Source organism: Cololabis saira, chromosome 7 (assembly GCF_033807715.1).
Source record: "Cololabis saira isolate AMF1-May2022 chromosome 7, fColSai1.1, whole genome shotgun sequence".
Taxonomy (NCBI): Eukaryota; Metazoa; Chordata; class Actinopteri; order Beloniformes; family Belonidae; genus Cololabis; species Cololabis saira.
In genome coordinates, this window is record NC_084593.1 from 39,762,617 (window position 1) to 39,780,011 (window position 17,395).

General features: G+C 46.5%; 1 protein-coding gene across 3 annotated transcripts in view; it reads right to left on the reverse strand.

Moving 5' to 3' along the window:
* The window catches only part of si:zfos-2326c3.2 (mitogen-activated protein kinase kinase kinase kinase 4), a 94,920-nt gene extending 79,624 nt beyond the window's left edge, over positions 1-15,296 (reverse strand). For all 3 annotated transcript variants that reach the window (XM_061725897.1, XM_061725898.1, XM_061725896.1), the window contains exons 1-2: positions 15,154-15,296; positions 12,836-12,901 (exon numbers count right to left, since the gene is read on the reverse strand). In XM_061725897.1, coding sequence (XP_061581881.1) covers positions 12,836-12,901; positions 15,154-15,210 — 123 coding nt within the window. In that variant the 5' untranslated portion in view covers positions 15,211-15,296. The remainder of the gene's footprint in view (positions 1-12,835; positions 12,902-15,153) is intronic.
* Between the last annotated feature and the right edge of the window lie 2,099 nt (positions 15,297-17,395).

Sequence of the window (17,395 nt, forward strand, 5' to 3'; positions counted from 1 at the left end):
AAGCAGTTTAAATACACCGGGTTTTAGCAGAAACGCTAGTTTCCCACCTGCAGTCCCCACAGAAAACATAAAAACAATTCAGTCAAACAATACAATCAAAGGGAACAAACATAAAACATACATAGTAGCAAAAATAGATTTAGCAGCATTTGAAAGCAGTATGGATTGTATCTAAAGTGACTTGAGCAAAAAAAAAATGCATATTACAATAATGCAATACCAGCGATGGTAATATCATGGTACTGAGAGTATCCAAGTTGTGTGACATACAAAGTGCGTGTTGTATTGCACATAGGCCTAGTACGTACAATTAAAATTAACATTAAGAAAAACCTACACAAGCCTGGTTGTGATAACAGTGTTGTTCCTCCAATAGCCATGATTTAAAATAAAAAATTAATAAGAGTTTTTTGATGGAGAAGTATCTCGATAGATCACAGCAGAACTAATACCCAAAATAAACAAAGTTATTTTTTTACACACAACATAGTGGATCACTGATTTACAGCTGCCATGCCAACAAACTGTACATTCATTTGCATAGAGATGCGTTCTTCTCTGGCTCTCCCCCTCCTACATCTTTATCCTCAAACTTTTCAGCATTATACTGTATATTTGGGATTTCCCACAACTTAGCTGTCCTCCGACAGACATCAGTTTCTTTGCTTGGATTACAAGGAGGAACTACACGCTTCATACTGTCACTATTGCCAAGGATGTCCTACAGTCCCAGCCATGCTTTCTATTTTTTCTTCTCAAAAGGGAGCTTTTAGCAGCAAATTAATAAACTCTGTGGTGTAGCCTCTGACTCAATCTAAATTCGAAGCCGAACTGATTTGACAGACCTTAACGAACCCATTGCTAACTCTGTTATGAGAATTTCTGTGGTTTGAGAAGCTGTGGTTTAACAGTTATTTGAAAAAAGTACAAATGCTTGAAAGAACTAAGGCTTCAGCTTACTGGAGTTTAGACTTTAGGAAATACAACCCCAAATATACACAACATGACATATTACACTCAACACATTTTTGAGTAGAATAGAAAAGAATATGTGCGTCAAGACTACACCCTACCAGCGGAGGGTATGGAGCAACCAGGCATTGCTGACTAAATCAGGGCTGGGAAACCGATTCAAAATGAGTCAAAATCAACATTCAGAACTTGTAAAATTCAACTTCCGGATGTGAACGATGGTAGCCAGCGCAGTGGCCTGTCCCAGGCTCAACTTTGTGCTATAGTAAATATAGCCTCACACATGAGCTGTATAGGCCCAGCACACCAGCTAATACAACACTGTATTACTTGTGTATGAAGTCCTAATTGGCCTCGAGCCGTGATATTTGATTGATCTGATAGTACTTTCTGTTCCTAACAGATCTCTCCGTTCTCAGAGTGCAGGTTTACTCGTAGTTCCTGGAGTATCAAGTGTAGATTTGGAGGGCGGGCGTTCTGCTATCAGGCACCGTTACTATGGAACCAACTTCCAATCTGGGTTAAGGAGGCTGACACCACCTCCACCTTTAAAACCAAACTTATTAATTCTAAGTATTTCATAACCATCATTGTTGTCCATTGTTCTTGTAGTTTAGTGTGCTGAACTGCCCCCCCCCTTTCTCTTTTGTGCATGTTTGCAGGCCAAAGCTTCAGGAGCTTCCTGACCAGCAGCCCCCCTGACCTCTGATCACCTCATTGTCTGCTGTCTACGTCTGTTTATATAGACGTCTCTCCAGTACACCAGCTAGCAATCTAGTACATATGTACATAGATATCTTAGTTATCCATAGTTATCCAGCTACTAGGTAATACTAATATATATTGTGTTTTGTACCATTGACAATACATCTGTGTCTCTCCTTTCTCCGTTCTTCATTCTCTCTGTCCTATCTCCCTTTTCCTGCTCTACCCGGCTGGCCATCGGTGGGAGGGTCCCCCCTTATGAGCCAATTAATCAATCCACCATCTTTATTTGTATGGCACTATTAAAACAACCAGGTTTGACCAAAGTGCTTCACAATTAAAATCAAATAAAAACATGGGCGACAAAAAAAGAAAATTAAAAGGTTTCCAATAAAAATAAAAGAGCTAAAAGTGCTATTATGTGCCAAATGCCATTCTGAACATGTGGGTCTTTAGTTTGAGAGGCATTGGATGTCTGTTGTAAGGAGGCCATGATGGACCAGACCAGGAGGCCTTGGACTACAAGTACAGTGCATGAGGAGGTTCTACAGATGGAAAAATAAATAGGAGGCTGAAATGTTCTGTCTGGATGAGAGATTTGTCAGTAAACCTGAAACCCTACAAAAATTCAAAATCTTACCAAGACTACTTGTCTTATATCCAGTCAAAATGTTTTATTTCTAGTCCCAAAAAATCATTACATTTAAAATAAGACAGTCACCTAAAAAGTAACTTGTTCTAGAAAACCATTTTCACTCATTTCAATCTTGATGGTATAAAGGTTAGGGCATCTATAAGCTTGTTAGCTTCAGCCCTAACCCTTTCTTGTTTTGTTGAATGGACATTTTTCAATGATTGCTGATCGAAATAAACTCAACTTAATTTCAGTGAAAATTTTCTCTTGTTCCATTGGCAGTTTTCTTTTTTTTACTTTTTATTTTTGGTAAGATTGAGTTCTTATATTTGTATTTATATTTTTATGTTAATAAAATAATGCTTTAACATGATAATTGTCATATTTTTTTACATATAATTTACATTCTTTGTAAATTGATTTCTTGGGAAAAAGGGGCAGATTGAATAAGATTCTTCTTCTTTCTGCTCTCTTTCATTCAGAATTTAGGAAGGTTTGTGTTCATATTAAATTGTTTTATTTGATCAATTAATGAAATAAAGAATAAATAAATAGATTTTAAATCATATTAGAACTCCCAAAATATCTTTCTTTTATCTATAAAAAGTGTTTGCTTGAGCCAGTTGAAGGCACGGTATACCCGCACGCGTGTGCACATGACCAGGATGGTGCCACCTCTGCCTCAATTAGAGCCAGGAAAAACCCTGTTGCCACTGCTTTACTTAAGATTATACTCCTGCTAGCCGAGTTTTTAACTGCCATTGTTTATGTAATAATTGCTCGAGTCATGTTCTGGGTCTCTGGAAAGCGAACTTGTATTGCAATACATGCTATATGATTAGAATTGAATCAAACTGAATCAAATCTCAAGTCAGGTGTCCAACATTCCACCAGTATGTGGACTTTGCGATAAGAGGCACTGGTTTTGATTGGATCCCACTAATATCGTTGGATGATGAACGCGTGTTTGACGCGTGTTGAGTAATATAAATACAATGCGTGTTATTTACCACCGTGTACCTGAAGGCGAGTTGAGGGCAGGGAGGCCGAGGCGGGAGGTGTTATCCGTGTAACATAAAGAAAGATGTGTGGCTGGCTGTGTAGAATCATGTATTATCCTTAAATCTCCATCAGACTGGCGTAATTTTAAAAGACGAGGATGGATGAACATCAGAATGAGAGTTTTTCTGGCCGAGTTTTGCTTCTTGCAAAGGCCTGGTTTGTAATCTTTGTGGCCAGTTGTTCAAACAATAGACCATCCTTTGTGGTTCCTGTGACGGTGAGACATCCCGTCTTCTGACGCTGACTCACATCTACTAAAATTTTGAGCGACAGAACAACACACCAGTAAGGAAGACCCCCAGCTACTGCCCCGTCGCACTCACACCCATCAGCATGAAGCGCTTCGAAAAGACCTCAAAATGAGGAGCATTCAGTCTTTGCTGCTCTCCTCACCGTACCCCCAACAGCTTGCATGTCATCCCAACAGCTCAATAACTGTGACTGCGTTTACATGCAGTCAATAACTCTTTTAAAACCGGAATATTAGCAATAATCCGGTTTTGCACGGCCATGTAAACACCAATAACCCCTTTGAATAACTGGAATTTGCTCATATTCCGGTTTTTAAAAACCTGAATTTGACCCCTGGGTTACTCCTTTTAAAACCTGAATATTTGGTCATGTAAATGCCTAAAGGGATCTCCCCATCAAAAGGAACATGAATTTGTTTTCTGCTCATGCTCTTTTCGCAAGGAATCTTGGTCTTTTGAGTCCAGGACGTACTTCTAGACATGGAGAAACGCAAGACCACGCCACACTTTTGGAGTGAGGAGGAGACTAATAATTTTATAAATGTAATAAAGGATATAAACATTTTGACATTTGTAGACGGTACAAAGTCCCGGGATAGCGAGAATTATAAGAAGGTGAGCGAAAAGTTGCGCGAAGCAGCATTTGATTTGAATTTAGATACAGGAAAAAGAAGCGGAAATGACGGTAATTGCGTCGTGATGTTCTCCGTGCTTCGCTGGTTTGATCCAGATATCCCAAATGATTAATTACCATGTATACAGGGATAACCCTGTTAGCTCACGCATGTAAACGGATTATTCCGAATGTTTCAGTAACCGGAATATTAGCAATAACCTGAATTTTGACTGCATGTAAACGTAGTCACTGCTCTTCACCTTGCCCTCGCACATGTGGATTAAAAAAGAAGAATGCTATTCATTGACTTTCGTTGAGATGTCGACACCATCATTCCACGGCATCTGGTGGGGGAGCTGTGTCTGCTAGGCCTGAACACCTCCCTATGCAACTGGGTCCTAATAAAACCACCATACCAGGGCTGTGTTGCATTGCACTACTGTATTATAGTACAATGTTTGCTGATACGTCCTGAAGTTTTGCATTTCCATCAGATTCATCCTAAAGCAAGACGGTGCAGTGCTCTGTCAAAACAGCAAAAAGCCAAGAGCTACAAGAGAGTGTGGCAGTAGAAATTAAGTTTGCAAATTTGCACCTGAAGAAGCCACAAGACATTTGGAACTGTGTCCTTTGAACAGACAAAAAAAATGGAGGTAAAAACTAAAAAGAGACACTCATCACAAATACCTCATATGAAATGCCAAGCTCAGTTAAATAACGTAGTCATGTTTTGCTCTTTTTTTTTCCATCCACAGGGCCTCGGCACCTTTCAGCCACCGAGCCCACCATCAACTCCTCTGAGTACCACAGTAAGGGTGAATGTGAGGTCATCTGCACGAAGCCACAGCTCCACTTAAATGGGTCATGCAACAGGAAAGTGATCCAAAGCACACCAACAAATCTAAAACAAAATAGCTAAAAAGAAAGAAATATATATCGTTTCAGTGTCCCAGATAAAGGCTAGACTGAAATGAAATGCTGGAGCAGGACTTTAAAAGCGCCGTCTATAAAAAACAGCCCATAGACCACAATGAGCTAAAGCAGGGATAATAAGAAAAATGGTCCAACATTCCTCCACAAAGATATCAATGTTGAAGTTAATAACATCAAACAGAAAACAGTTACTTCAAGTTATTGCTGCTGAAGGTGCTGATAAAAGTGCCATTGAATTATGTGGCGTACTTAGTTTTTCATACACTGTGTCTGCGGTCAGGCTTGGTTTTTATTCACTAAATGAGACGGTGTAATATGTTCTGTCACGGTTTATCTCAGGATACATTTACCAAATCTTACGATCAGAGATCGGTCAATCTGTCCATATGACTGCATTTGTGTCCCCTATCCTCTTGTTTACTACCACATTTTATAGAGAAGAAGACAAATAAAGGGATATAATTCAAACATATTTAAGTCTGCTTTCTGCACAAATGTATTTAGGAACATGGAGGCTCATATCGGACAGAAACCCTGTTGTCAGTGATCTCTGCCTGTGGCTGCATAAAACACTCCATGCTGTGTATTTACACACCACGACTCTGCCTTTGGCTTCATCATCTTCTATTACTACGCATTTAAAGAGTACTCTAATGCTACATAAATAAACAGAGGAAAGGCCTAAGTGCGTCGTCAGCAGCTGCTGCATACACACGTGTGTGTGTGTGTGTGTGTGTGTGTGTGTGTGTGTGTGTGTGTGTGTGTGTGCGTGCGTGCGTGCGTGCGTGCGTGCGTAAGTTATTGTTCTTTAGACCCTATTTCTGTCTAGGTTTCCTGTGATGGTACTCACTCCTACATGCACACACAAGCATGAGGATTATCAGCATTATTAGTTAGTAGTATTTTTTGTCACTAATAAACCAAGCAAAAATATCAAAAGATTTAAGAAGTATTTTTACTGTGGTATCCTTTGCCCATACCAGATACAAAACACGACTGAGAAAGAGGTCACTGTAGTTCATTAGTGCAACAAGAGCCTTGTCAGCAACTACTTTCAATCACTGTTGGCCCGAATGATTTAAGAACGCGTGACACATTGAGGGAATTTCTTTTTGCCCAAATCAATTAATTATTACAATTGTAGCTATAATTCAACCTGAATTGAAATACTTAGCTGGTGATGACTTCCCATTTGAAACGAGTCAAAGAATGTGAGTCACAGGATGACACTGGTGAGTTTCTACAACTGTGTAAAAGGTGCCCCTGTGCAAAGACCAACACAGGCCTCACTGTCCTGCACATCTCTTGCAACATTTCCTCTTTCCGGAAATCAAGTGGCAATCGAGGCATACACCCACCTACTGTCTGACACACATTCCTGCACAAGACAAAAGCACTTCGGGGGAAGTTCTGGGCATTTAAGGCAAATGCAGTAAAACTGTTTTCATTCAGGCCATCCACATAGCGAGGAGAAGTGTGTGGCATCTTGTGACAGTACTCAGATTAAAACAGTGATCTAACATTTAAATAACAGCCCCCGGCCATTATGGACTAAAGTGGCTGCAGTATTTTAATGGTTAACACTGAAAAGAAGTCCACAAAAACATAGTAACACTTGGTTTGTAACACGGTAACAGCAGTGTGAACACAGGACAACACCAGCTGCACAAGTCTAAATACAAACGAAACACCTCATGCGACCGCAAACTCGTCATACTCACATATAGACGAGCAGATCCTGCGATAAGGAAGTGAGCCCCACCCTGGGCCTTTAAAGGATGCTCTACATGGTTCTGTGTGCGTGAGAATCTGTTTGTGTGTGCCGCAGGAGGATATTTCAGTAAATAGAAATGTTCTCCCACCTCCCAACTAGGGCTGGGCGATATATCGAGATTTTAATATATATCGATATATTTTCAAACACGATATGGTACGAGACAATATCGTTTATATCGATTTTAAAAAAAAAAATGTTTTTTTTTTTTTTTTTTACATTTTTTTTTTATGATTTTGATATAGCTTATTTTGTGACAAATTGACTTGAATGTTTTATTTGAGATTTGGACAAATTTTTTGTTATTTGCACAACTGTCAACCTCAGTGGAAAAGTCTGCCTGTTACTGTCTACATTGTATTAATTGCACAGTGTATTTTAATTTAATTGTTATGCAGGAAAGGGATATTTGTTTTATTTTATTCAAGAAGCATTTTTATTCTATATATCCAGGCAGTTTATTTTTATTTCATTTGTTTTATACATTTTGATATTGTGCAGACCTCTGTTAATAAAGGAACCTGTGTGACATTTGGCACGAGGCTTTGTATTAAAACTGACTGTTTTTTTAAGGGTTTGCCTCAGAAAAAAATGAAGCTAACAGAGATGCTATGCTATAATGCTTTGGGGGAAACCCCAATTAAGGCACAGAAAAAATATCGAGATATATATCGAGTATCGCCATTTAGCTAGAAAATATCGAGATATGACTTTTGGTCCATATCGCCCAGCCCTACACCCAACTAACCTGAAGCAGTTACCGTTTACCAGAAGAGATGGGTCAGATACTGCAATGCACTAGGAAAACGTCAACGGTATTCAAGACTCGTGGTGCGTAAGCGTGTGAACCGAAACCAGGCTGGGTTTATGAGCTTACTTTGTGGCATGTAGGGATGATTTGTGGCGATAATGACCCCTCACCTTGAAACAGGTTGACCTGTGTCGGCCCTAATTGAGTTCATTAACATTAGTTTGAATCCACTTTGGGCATTATTAAAGTATTTTTGAATTGAATGTGTGCTGTTCCTTGTATGCACCAAACGCAGGCCGGCCCCAGCAGGAGGAGCGGGGAAGGAGCGGGGAAGGAGAGGGGAAGGAGAGGGGAAGGAGAGGGGAAGGAGAGGGGAAGGAGCGGGGAAGGAGCGGGGAAGGAGAGGGGAAGGAGCGGGGAAGGAGAGGGGAAGGAGAGGGGAAGGAGAGGGGAAGGAGAGAGGAAGGAGAGGGGAAGGAGAGGGGAAGGAGCGGGGAAGGAGAGGGGAAGGAGAGGGGAAGGAGAGGGGAAGGAGAGAGGAAGGAGAGGGGAAGGAGAGGGGAAGGAGCGGGGAAGGAGAGGAGAAGGAGAGGGGAAGGAGAGAGGAAGGAGAGGAGAAGGAGAGGGGAAGGAGAGGGGAAGGAGAGGGGAAGGAGAGAGGAAGGAGAGGGGAAGGAGCGGGGAAGGAGAGGGGAAGGAGAGAGGAAGGAGAGGGGAAGGAGAGGGGAAGGAGAGGGGAAGGAGAGAGGAAGGAGAGGGGAAGGAGCGAGGAAGGAGAGGGGAAGGAGCGGGGAAGGAGAGGGGAAGGAGAGGGGAAGGAGAGGGGAAGGAGAGAGGAAGGAGAGGGGAAGGAGAGGGGAAGGAGCGGGGAAGGAGAGGAGAAGGAGAGGGGAAGGAGAGAGGAAGGAGAGGGGAAGGAGAGGGGAAGGAGAGGGGAAGGAGAGAGGAAGGAGAGGGGAAGGAGAGGGGAAGGAGAGGGGAAGGAGAGGGGAAGGAGAGGAGAAGGAGAGGGGAAGGAGAGGGGAAGGAGCGAGGAAGGAGAGGGGAAGGAGCGAGGAAGGAGAGGGGAAGGAGCGGGGAAGGAGAGGGGAAGGAGCGGGGAAGGAGCGGGGAAGGAGAGGGGAAGGAGCGAGGAAGGAGAGGGGAAGGAGAGGGGAAGGAGCGGGGAAGGAGAGGGGAAGGAGAGGGGAAGGAGAGAGGAAGGAGAGAGGAAGGAGAGGGGAAGGAGAGGGGAAGGACAGGGGAAGGAGCGGGGAAGGAGAGAGGAAGGAGAGAGGAAGGAGAGGGGAAGGAGAGGGGAAGGAGAGAGGAAGGAGAGGGGAAGGAGAGGGGAAGGAGAGGGGAAGGAGAGAGGAAGGAGAGGGGAAGGAGAGGGGAAGGAGAGAGGAAGGAGAGAGGAAGGAGAGGGGAAGGAGAGGGGAAGGACAGGGGAAGGAGCGGGGAAGGAGAGAGGAAGGAGAGGGGAAGGAGAGGGGAAGGAGAGGGGAAGGAGAGAGGAAGGAGAGGGGAAGGAGAGGGGAAGGACAGGGGAAGGAGAGGGGAAGGAGAGAGGAAGGAGAGGGGAAGGAGAGGGGAAGGAGAGGGGAAGGAGAGAGGAAGGAGAGGGGAAGGAGAGAGGAAGGAGAGAGGAAGGAGAGGGGAAGGAGAGTGGAAGGAGAGGGGAAGGAGAGAGGAAGGAGAGAGGAAGGAGAGGGGAAGGAGAGGGGAAGGAGAGAGGAAGGAGAGGGGAAGGAGCGGGGAAGGAGAGAGGAAGGAGAGGGGAAGGAGAGAGGAAGGAGAGGGGAAGGAGAGAGGAAGGAGAGAGGAAGGAGAGGGGAAGGAGAGGGGAAGGAGAGGGGAAGGAGAGAGGAAGGAGAGAGGAAGGAGAGGGGAAGGAGAGAGGAAGGAGAGAGGAAGGAGAGGGGAAGGAGAGAGGAAGGAGAGAGGAAGGAGAGAGGAAGGAGAGGGGAAGGAGAGGGGAAGGAGCGGGGAAGGAGAGAGGAAGGAGAGAGGAAGGAGAGAGGAAGGAGAGGGGAAGGAGAGAGGAAGGAGTGAGGAAGGAGCGGGGAAGGAGAGGGGAATGAGAGGGGAAGGAGAGGGGAAGGAGAGGGGAAGGAGAGGGGAAGGAGAGAGGAAGGAGAGGGGAAGGAGAGAGGAAGGAGAGAGGAAGGAGAGAGGAAGGAGAGAGGAAGGAGAGAGGAAGGAGAGGGGAAGGAGAGGGGAAGGAGAGGGGAAGGAGAGGGGAAGGAGAGGGGAAGGAGAGGGGAAGGAGAGAGGAAGGAGAGGGGAAGGAGAGAGGAAGGAGAGAGGAAGGAGAGAGGAAGGAGAGAGGAAGGAGAGGGGAAGGAGCGGGGAAGGAGCGGGGAAGGAGAGAGGAAGGAGAGAAGAAGGAGAGGGGAAGGAGAGAGGAAGGAGAGAGGAAGGAGAGGGGAAGGAGAGAGGAAGGAGAGAGGAAGGAGAGGGGAAGGAGAGAGGAAGGAGAGAGGAAGGAGAGGGGAAGGAGAGAGGAAGGAGAGGGGAAGGAGAGAGGAAGGAGAGGGGAAGGAGAGGGGAAGGAGAGAGGAAGGAGAGAGGAAGGAGAGAGGAAGGAGAGAGGAAGGAGAGAGGAAGGAGAGGGGAAGGAGAGAGGAAGGAGAGAGGAAGGAGAGAGGAAGGAGAGAGGAAGGAGAGAGGAAGGAGAGGGGAAGGAGAGAGGAAGGAGAGAGGAAGGAGAGAGGAAGGAGAGAGGAAGGAGAGGGGAAGGAGAGAGGAAGGAGAGGGGAAGGAGAGAGGAAGGAGAGGGGAAGGAGAGGGGAAGGAGAGAGGAAGGAGAGGGGAAGGAGCGGGGAAGGAGAGGGGAAGGAGCGGGGAAGGAGAGGGGAAGGAGCGGGGAAGGAGAGGGGAAGGAGAGGGGAAGGAGAGGGGAAGGAGTGAGGAAGGAGAGGGGAAGGAGAGGGGAAGGAGTGAGGAAGGAGAGGGGAAGGAGAGGGGAAGGAGTGAGGAAGGAGAGGGGAAGGAGAGAGGAAGGAGAGAGGAAGGAGAGAGGGAGGAGAGGGGAAGGAGAGAGGAAGGAGAGGGGAAGGAGAGAGGAAGGAGAGGGGAAGGAGAGAGGAAGGAGAGGGGAAGGAGAGGGGAAGGAGAGAGGAAGGAGAGGGGAAGGAGTGAGGAAGGAGCGGGGAAGGAGAGGGGAAGGAGAGAGGAAGGAGAGGGGAAGGAGAGGGGAAGGAGTGAGGAAGGAGCGGGGAAGGAGAGGGGAAGGAGAGAGGAAGGAGAGGGGAAGGAGAGAGGAAGGAGAGGGGAAGGAGAGAGGAAGGAGAGGGGAAGGAGAGAGGAAGGAGCGGGGAAGGAGAGGGGAAGGAGAGAGGAAGGAGAGGGGAAGGAGAGGGGAAGGAGAGAGGAAGGAGAGAGGAAGGAGAGGGGAAGGAGAGGGGAAGGAGTGAGGAAGGAGCGGGGAAGGAGAGGGGAAGGAGCGGGGAAGGAGAGGGGAAGGAGAGGGGAAGGAGAGGGGAAGGAGTGAGGAAGGAGAGGGGAAGGAGAGGGGAAGGAGTGAGGAAGGAGAGGGGAAGGAGAGGGGAAGGAGTGAGGAAGGAGAGGGGAAGGAGTGAGGAAGGAGAGGGGAAGGAGAGGGGAAGGAGTGAGGAAGGAGCGGGGAAGGAGAGGGGAAGGAGCGGGGAAGGAGAGGGGAAGGAGCGGGGAAGGAGAGGGGAAGGAGAGGGGAAGGAGCGGGGAAGGAGCGGGGAAGGAGCGGGGAAGGAGAGGGGAAGGAGAGGGGAAGGAGAGGGGAAGGAGAGGGGAAGGAGAGGGGAAGGAGACGGGAAGGAGAGGGGAAGGAGAGGGGAAGGAGAGGGGAAGGAGAGGGGAAGGAGTGGGGAAGGAGAGGGGAAGGAGAGGGGAAGGAGAGGGGAAGGAGTGGGGAAGGAGAGGGGAAGGAGAGGGGAAGGAGAGGGGAAGGAGAGGAGAAGGAGAGGGGAAGGAGACGGGAAGGAGAGGGGAAGGAGAGGGGAAGGAGAGGGGAAGGAGAGGGGAAGGAGCGGGGAAGGAGAGGGGAAGGAGAGGGGAAGGAGACGGGAAGGAGAGGGGAAGGAGAGGGGAAGGAGAGGGGAAGGAGAGGGGAAGGAGAGGGGAAGGAGCGGGGAAGGAGCGGGGAAGGAGAGGGGAAGGAGAGGAGAAGGAGAGGGGAAGGAGAGGGGAAGGAGAGGGGAAGGAGAGGGGAAGGAGAGGGGAAGGAGAGGGGAAGGAGACGGGAAGGAGAGGGGAAGGAGAGGGGAAGGAGTGGGGAAGGAGAGGGGAAGGAGAGGGGAAGGAGAGGGGAAGGAGTGGGGAAGGAGAGGGGAAGGAGAGGGGAAGGAGAGGGGAAGGAGAGGAGAAGGAGAGGGGAAGGAGACGGGAAGGAGAGGGGAAGGAGAGGGGAAGGAGAGGGGAAGGAGAGGGGAAGGAGCGGGGAAGGAGAGGGGAAGGAGAGGGGAAGGAGACGGGAAGGAGAGGGGAAGGAGAGGGGAAGGAGAGGGGAAGGAGAGGGGAAGGAGAGGGGAAGGAGCGGGGAAGGAGCGGGGAAGGAGAGGGGAAGGAGCGGGGAAGGAGAGGGGAAGGAGAGGGGAAGGAGCGGGGAAGGAGAGGGGAAGGAGAGGGGAAGGAGACGGGAAGGAGAGGGGAAGGAGAGGGGAAGGAGTGGGGAAGGAGAGGGGAAGGAGAGGGGAAGGAGAGGGGAAGGAGTGGGGAAGGAGAGGGGAAGGAGAGGGGAAGGAGAGGGGAAGGAGAGGAGAAGGAGAGGGGAAGGAGAGGGGAAGGAGCGGGGAAGGAGAGGGGAAGGAGAGGGGAAGGAGCGGGGAAGGAGAGGGGAAGGAGCGGGGAAGGAGAGGGGAAGGAGAGGGGAAGGAGAGGGGAAGGAGAGAGGAAGGAGAGGGGAAGGAGACGGGAAGGAGAGGGGAAGGAGAGAGGAAGGAGAGGGGAAGGAGAGGGGAAGGAGAGAGGAAGGAGAGGGGAAGGAGAGGGGAAGGAGAGGGGAAGGAGAGGGGAAGGAGAGGGGAAGGAGAGGGGAAGGAGAGGGGAAGGAGAGAGGAAGGAGAGGGGAAGGAGACGGGAAGGAGAGGGGAAGGAGAGAGGAAGGAGAGGGGAAGGAGAGGGGAAGGAGAGAGGAAGGAGAGGGGAAGGAGAGGGGAAGGCCTCGGCTGAGACTCACCTTGTACACCTGCCCGTACGTCCCATTTCCAACCACTTCAACCAGCTCAAAGATTCCTGCAGGATCCTGCAGAGAGAGACGCAGAGGGTCAAGAAGAGCAGGTTCCTCTACAATCTCTGTCTGTCTGTCTGTCTGTCTGTCTGTCTGTCTGTCTGTCTGTCTGTCTGTCTGTCTGTCTGTCTGTCTGTCTGTCTGTCTGTCTGTCTGTCTGTCTGTCTGTCTATTAGGGGTGTAACGGTACATGTATTTGTATTGAACCGTTCGGTATAGTATGTTCGGTTCGGAACAGAGGCGTACCGAACGAGTTTCCACACGGACATATTAAGTAGAGGGCCGCACGTTGTGGAGCAGAGTGCTGCTGCAGCTGCACAGGCAGTTGCGTTCACACCGAGAAACAACAAGCAACAGTTGTAGCCGACCAAATCCGCTCCGACCCGGTGTGTCTGTGATCACCGCTGACAGACTGCAGCTTCGCCTGAATTATGGTTCCGCGTTAAATCGACGGCGTGGGACGCGGTGCGGTGTGCGTCGCCGCGTACCCTACGCCGTCGGTTCTGTGTTGGTGTGACGCGGAACCATAAATCAGCCACCGGGAGCAAGGGCTCGCTGGGTTGATGTTGATCCGTGGACCAAACTTGTTTAGGAGCATCAAACTCACTCTTATCTACGCGGAAATAACGCTAAAATATAAAGAAGGCGTCCCAAAGTGTGATCTATGGTGAAATAGGAAAATTAAGATGTGTACGCTATATGTGTAGGCTGTTCCCACTGTTCCCTTCAGTTCTGCAGCGCAGCTTGAAACCCCGCCCACCCCCGCCCCGCTGCAGGCACTGACACTTTCAGTGTGAATGCAGGGTAATGCCGCTAGTATTGGCAATAAAAGTAAATTATTTATAAATGTTATTCAATCTGAGCAACAACTTTAAACTGTTCAGTGTTGCATTTGTTCAATTTTGCACATTTGATGTAGAAAAGATTTGTTTTTAAGATTTAAGATTTTGTTGTTTATAAGTCTGAGCCTTATAAATGTTATTTAATCTGAACAACAACTTTAAACTGTTCAGTGTTGCAACTGTTCAGTGTTGCACATCAGGGAGATATTTTTTTTTAAGTCTGGGCCAATGTTATTTTGTGTGTGTGTAATAAACAACTAGCACGTTTATATTTTGCATTTTGTTTTCTTACTGTACCGAAAATGAACCGAACCGTGACCTCCAAACCGAGGTACGTACCGAACCGAGATTTTTGTGTACCGTTACACCCCTACTGTCTATGTATCTGTCTGTCTGTCTGTCTGTCTGTCTATCTATCTATCAGTACTTTATGACAGTGTTTCTCAATCCTGGTCCTCGTGGGCCCCTGTCCTGCATGTTTTACATGTTTCCCTGCTTCAGCACACCGTGATAAAAGTACCTGTGTCATCAACAGAGTTGTGCAGACCTTGATGACAAGCTAATGAGGACCATTAATTAGAATCAGGTGTGTTGGTGCAGGGAGACATCTAAAACATGCAGGATAGGGGCCCACGAGGACCAGGGTTGGGAAACACTGCTTTATGACATGTACCTCTTGTGCCTAATGTCTATTGATGGTGACAGTGATATGAATATATATATAAAACATATATAAAACAGCCACTTCCTAAAGCTTTCCTAGGACACTCGTCTGCTTGTTCTCTGTCAAAGTCTGCTATTGTATTTCCTTCCAACTTCATCTTTGTATCAACTTTCTTCCCACTCCCTGACCCACATCAGTGACAGAAACCCTCCAGATTGATTCAGATTCAACTGTCCCGCTGACTGGGAGGGTAACCCTGCAGATATTGATCCCAGAGCCGGGAGCGAGCCTCCCCTCACATGCCTGCGCAGCACTGAGGCTCGGACACTTGTTGCATGTCAACTTTTCAGAGTCCAACAAAGAGAGTCCCGAGTAAACAGCGAGTCAACAGCGAGTCAACAGCGAGGCTGCTGAACTCAGTGTTTCTGCTCAACTCTCCCTCTCTCAGCGCTAACGGGACTGTACATGGACAGAATGTACACACAAGTTTGGTCTGTTCATGACAGTTATAGCAGTCACCCCAGGAAGAGCTGGAGCTGCAAACTACAGTCACACTTCTCAAGTAACAGCACGCACATCCTACATGTTTATGCAGACAGAGCGTTAGGGCTGATTTATGATTCCGCGTTGCACCGACGCAGAGCCTACGGCGTAGGGTGCGCGTCGCCGCGTACCCTACGCCGTAGGCTCTGCGTCGATTTAACGCAGAACCATAAATCATCCTTCAAAAGTACAGCTGAGTGAAAGCTGGGGGAACTCACCCTGAGAGCAGCGAGGTCTATGCTGTCCAGACTCCGGGTCGTGTTCTCCCTCGACATGGTGAAACTATGTGGAGGGGAGACATGGACTTTCTCCTCTAGCGCTGGAAACTAACGGGCTTTTCTCTGCTCGGGTCCATCCTGAACTTTAGCTAACGGCGGAGAGAAAAAAAACTCAAAAAAAGGAAAAAAAAATGCTGCTTCCGGACTCAGGGCTTTCAAAATAAAACCCTGAGTAAACTGGGCGATCTCATCTTACATGTTATCTGCTCGCGTGTTGTGTTTTCAAATGAAATGAACTACGAATTCCAACAAACATTATATTATTACAATGATGTTCACGTTGATATAAGTTATGGAAATTTGTTTTCCTATGTCTCGGGCCTTAATCTTTATTCTTATAAATCTATGCTTAATTTTGAAATGCATATATTCTTGTTTCCTGTCATATAGACATCTTGGGTTGCTTTACAGAGATTCATGTCCTGTCATGTCCTATATTATATGCTTATTAAGCAGATAGATAGATAGATAGATAGATAGATAGATAGATAGATAGATAGATAGATAGATAGATAGATAGATAGATAGATAGATAGATAGATAGATAGATAGATAGATAGATAGATAGATAGATAGATAGATAGATAGATAGATAGATAGATAGATAGATAGATAGATAGATAGATAGATAGATAGATAGATAGATAGATAGATAGATAGATAGATAGATAGATAGATAGATAGATAGATAGATAGATAGATAGATAATATTGTATTATATATATATTGTTCAAACTTTACTGTCACTTACAGATGTTGATCGAGAGTAAAAACATCATGGTGACATTTGCAGTAACAAATTTTTAACATCAAAGATTACAAAACATTTGGTTATAAGTTGGAACGGTGTTATACAACGCTCTCCGTCTCACAATTTTTGTAAAAATATTGTGACGTGACTATGTTTTTGACATACGCCCATTACACCTTTATAGGCAGGATGTTGTTTATAATGTGTTATATGTGACTTACAGACAAACTGAATGATAACTGTACCACATCATTTAGGACAACTTAAACGTCTTTATTTTCGATTCACAAAATTGGTAAAACTAACTAATATATATATATGATTTTGAACTTTTTAGTGCTGTCCCTTGTTGTTTAAGAATTGTAGTACATCTAATGAACACTATTCCTTTCCGTACTACTACTAGCAGACGCTTTTATCCATCTGAGAGAACAACACAAGCAAGAAATCACATAGGAGGGTCCAGCATTCCCCTTCTTAAAACATATTTGTCGTGAATGTAAAGTGTGCAGTAAGGTTATCTTTATTACAGTGCTTAGGTACGAGGAAATATACTCTTTCTTGATCCTTGTCACCCTTGTAGATGAAAACATCGGATGCAGTCTTTTGTTAATGTGATTACATCCCAGTTATTTTCCAACTTGTTTCTTTCACATCAGTAATCATGTTTCTAAGTGTGAACGGTGTTGGGGTGACGGAGTTTGACGTTCTTGTCTCTTGAGTGAACCAGTGACTCACAGGACGGGTGGTAGAGGATGGTGAAATAAGGGAATAAGGGTTATTATGCAGTGTGTGTGTGTGTGTGTGTGTGTGTGTGTGTGTGTGTGTGTGTGTGTGTGTGTGTGTGTGTGTGTGTGTGTGTGTGTGTGTTGGGAGAATCAGATAGCAACACTTTGCCTGAGTTCTCCGTAGACGTATGGATGAGCCGTGAGTCTCCTGCACCCCTGCAAGTGTATTTCTGTGTTTGTGAATGTGACGAGTTAAGAAGCAGCAGCAGCAGGGAGAGCTGCAAATGTTCAGTGTGTCTGTGTATGAGTGTGTTATGTCGCAGTGAAGAATGGTCTCTCTGTGGTCCCACACAGTAGTCCTGTTCACACCAGGGTCAGCTGCTTACACACACACACACATACACACATACACACACACATACACATACACATACACACACACACACACACACATTCGTGGACTTGTATGTAATCTAAACAAAACAACTTTCTGTGAGACAATTGAATAAAGAAAATTCCACAGTGATATAGAGGCTTTTTGTCTCCGTCAGCACAATTCCTGTGTTTCGATGTGTGTGTGTGTGTGTGTCCCAGGATTTATTTCCAGATTGTTAACATATCAGGTATTTTGTGTCAAGAGGAAGCTGACATTCCTCTTATCTAATCCATTTCCTTATGACACATGCAGGCATGGGTGCATGCA